Source organism: Camelina sativa, chromosome 4 (assembly GCF_000633955.1).
Source record: "Camelina sativa cultivar DH55 chromosome 4, Cs, whole genome shotgun sequence".
NCBI classification, from domain to species: Eukaryota; Viridiplantae; Streptophyta; class Magnoliopsida; order Brassicales; family Brassicaceae; genus Camelina; species Camelina sativa.
The window spans coordinates 5,150,618-5,152,301 of record NC_025688.1 but is presented as its reverse complement, the minus strand read 5'-3'; the positions used below and the strand labels follow the sequence as shown (position 1 = coordinate 5,152,301).

Genomic DNA, 1,684 nt, shown 5'->3' with positions numbered 1-1,684 from the left:
AAAATAGTTACATTATTTGAATTGGTATAGTCACAAAAGAGTCACATTTATTAATTGGTTTAGTCACAAATCAGAAACGTTTTAGCAATCCTAATTGTGATTAATTTGGGAATTTCAAATGCTAATAATCAAAAGGAATGATGATTGAAACTACCACACAAGCAAACTTATCATCCAAAACAAAAAGATCATCCTAAACATCCAAGAAACAATATTCAAAAGCAAGTTCATACATAAAGAAAAGGGGAATTAGAAGTTTAGTTGGAAGAAGTATTAGAGGTAGGGGTTTGTGCAGCTGGACTGGAGGGTGGTGTGGTGCCTCCATCGATGGGTTGTGCAGTGGTTGTAGGCGCGATAGCTGGTTGGGTGGCTGCAGGAGGAGGAACCGTAAAAGCTGAGTATTCAGGAATTTTTTCAGAGATGAAGAGGACAAGCTTGTTGATCACAGCTTGAGACTCTCGGTGTTCCTGATCACGTCGTGCATTCTCAGACTCATGTTCAGATATCTTGCGCCGAAGTTGATCTTGAAGCTCCGCAAGAGTTGCTGCAGAAGAGCTCGCATAACTCTCTTTCCTTTTTCCTTTCCTTAGTGTCTCAACAAGTGATCCAAGGCCAAATGGGTTACCTCTGTTATCTGTTTGAGTACACTAAACCAAAAGATAAACATTCGCTAATCAGCACAAACCAGATAACCAAATGCAGAATCAACATCAAATATTCTAGGTTCCTAAGCATAGCTCATTAAACAAATTTAAGAAAACCAGGAGACTGTTAATCTAAGAATAAACATCAATCATCATTCACATTAAGAAACCAAAATTGACAAAGAAAAATCACACACAAAAGACAAACGAATTACCTCAAGGAAGATCTCATTTCTTTCTTCAAGGGAAAGAGTTCGATGTGTTGAACTCTCTGAACAATCTGGACCATCATTGTCCATGTCAGTTTGTCTGTCTTCTATGGTCTTCTCATAGGTCTCAGCAACTTGTTTGGCTTTTTGATCCACAAATGATCCATCTGGCCGAGTGTGTGTTTTAAGAAACACTTCGACCAGTGATACAGGACGCCCCAGCTCTTCCTCCTACAATGATAGTGAAACACATTAAATTATGAAAATTTTAGAAAAACATTAGGAGCTTAAGTGGCCGTGAGAGCATTAAATTATGAAAACATTAGAAAAACTTTGAGGTGAAGTGGATGGAAAGAGAAGTGTTACCATTTCTTGATGAATTTGTACATATGATTTCTGACCAGCTAAGTGTTTGTGCACTCCAAGGCCTCCACGGTCCGAGTTTCTGCAATGAGAAGCATTCTCACTCCTCTCCATGGCATCAGGGGTGTTCCAATATTCGCACATAATAGGCCATACTTTATCACCAATCCATGGTGGTTGTACACCACTCCTCCTAACTTGACTGACAATGCCTTTCATCCTGCTCTTTGCTATCTTCAAGAAACCTTCTTTAACAAGCTCAGTAATCCCGATATCCCAATTATACTTCCGCTACAATAACACAAAACATTTAAGTTAGCAAATTGACTAATTCATTTATATAGAGTTAACTGTTTAAAGCATTGTCAAAACTATAATTTGACTTACCGCAAATGTCGTGAAGTATCGCTCTTGAATGTGCTGTGGAGTAACCTTCCAACTGTAGTAAGGCCCATCAAACTTTCTCCT

General features: G+C 38.7%; 1 protein-coding gene across 1 annotated transcript in view; it reads right to left on the bottom strand.

The window, feature by feature from the left end:
• The window catches only part of LOC104783546, a 1,696-nt gene continuing 269 nt past the window's right edge, over positions 258–1,684 (bottom strand). Inside the window, exons 2-5 of the mRNA XM_010508691.1 lie at positions 1,604–1,682; positions 1,220–1,507; positions 860–1,084; positions 258–647 (exon numbers count right to left, since the gene is read on the bottom strand). Coding sequence (XP_010506993.1) covers positions 258–647; positions 860–1,084; positions 1,220–1,507; positions 1,604–1,682 — 982 coding nt within the window. The remainder of the gene's footprint in view (positions 648–859; positions 1,085–1,219; positions 1,508–1,603; positions 1,683–1,684) is intronic.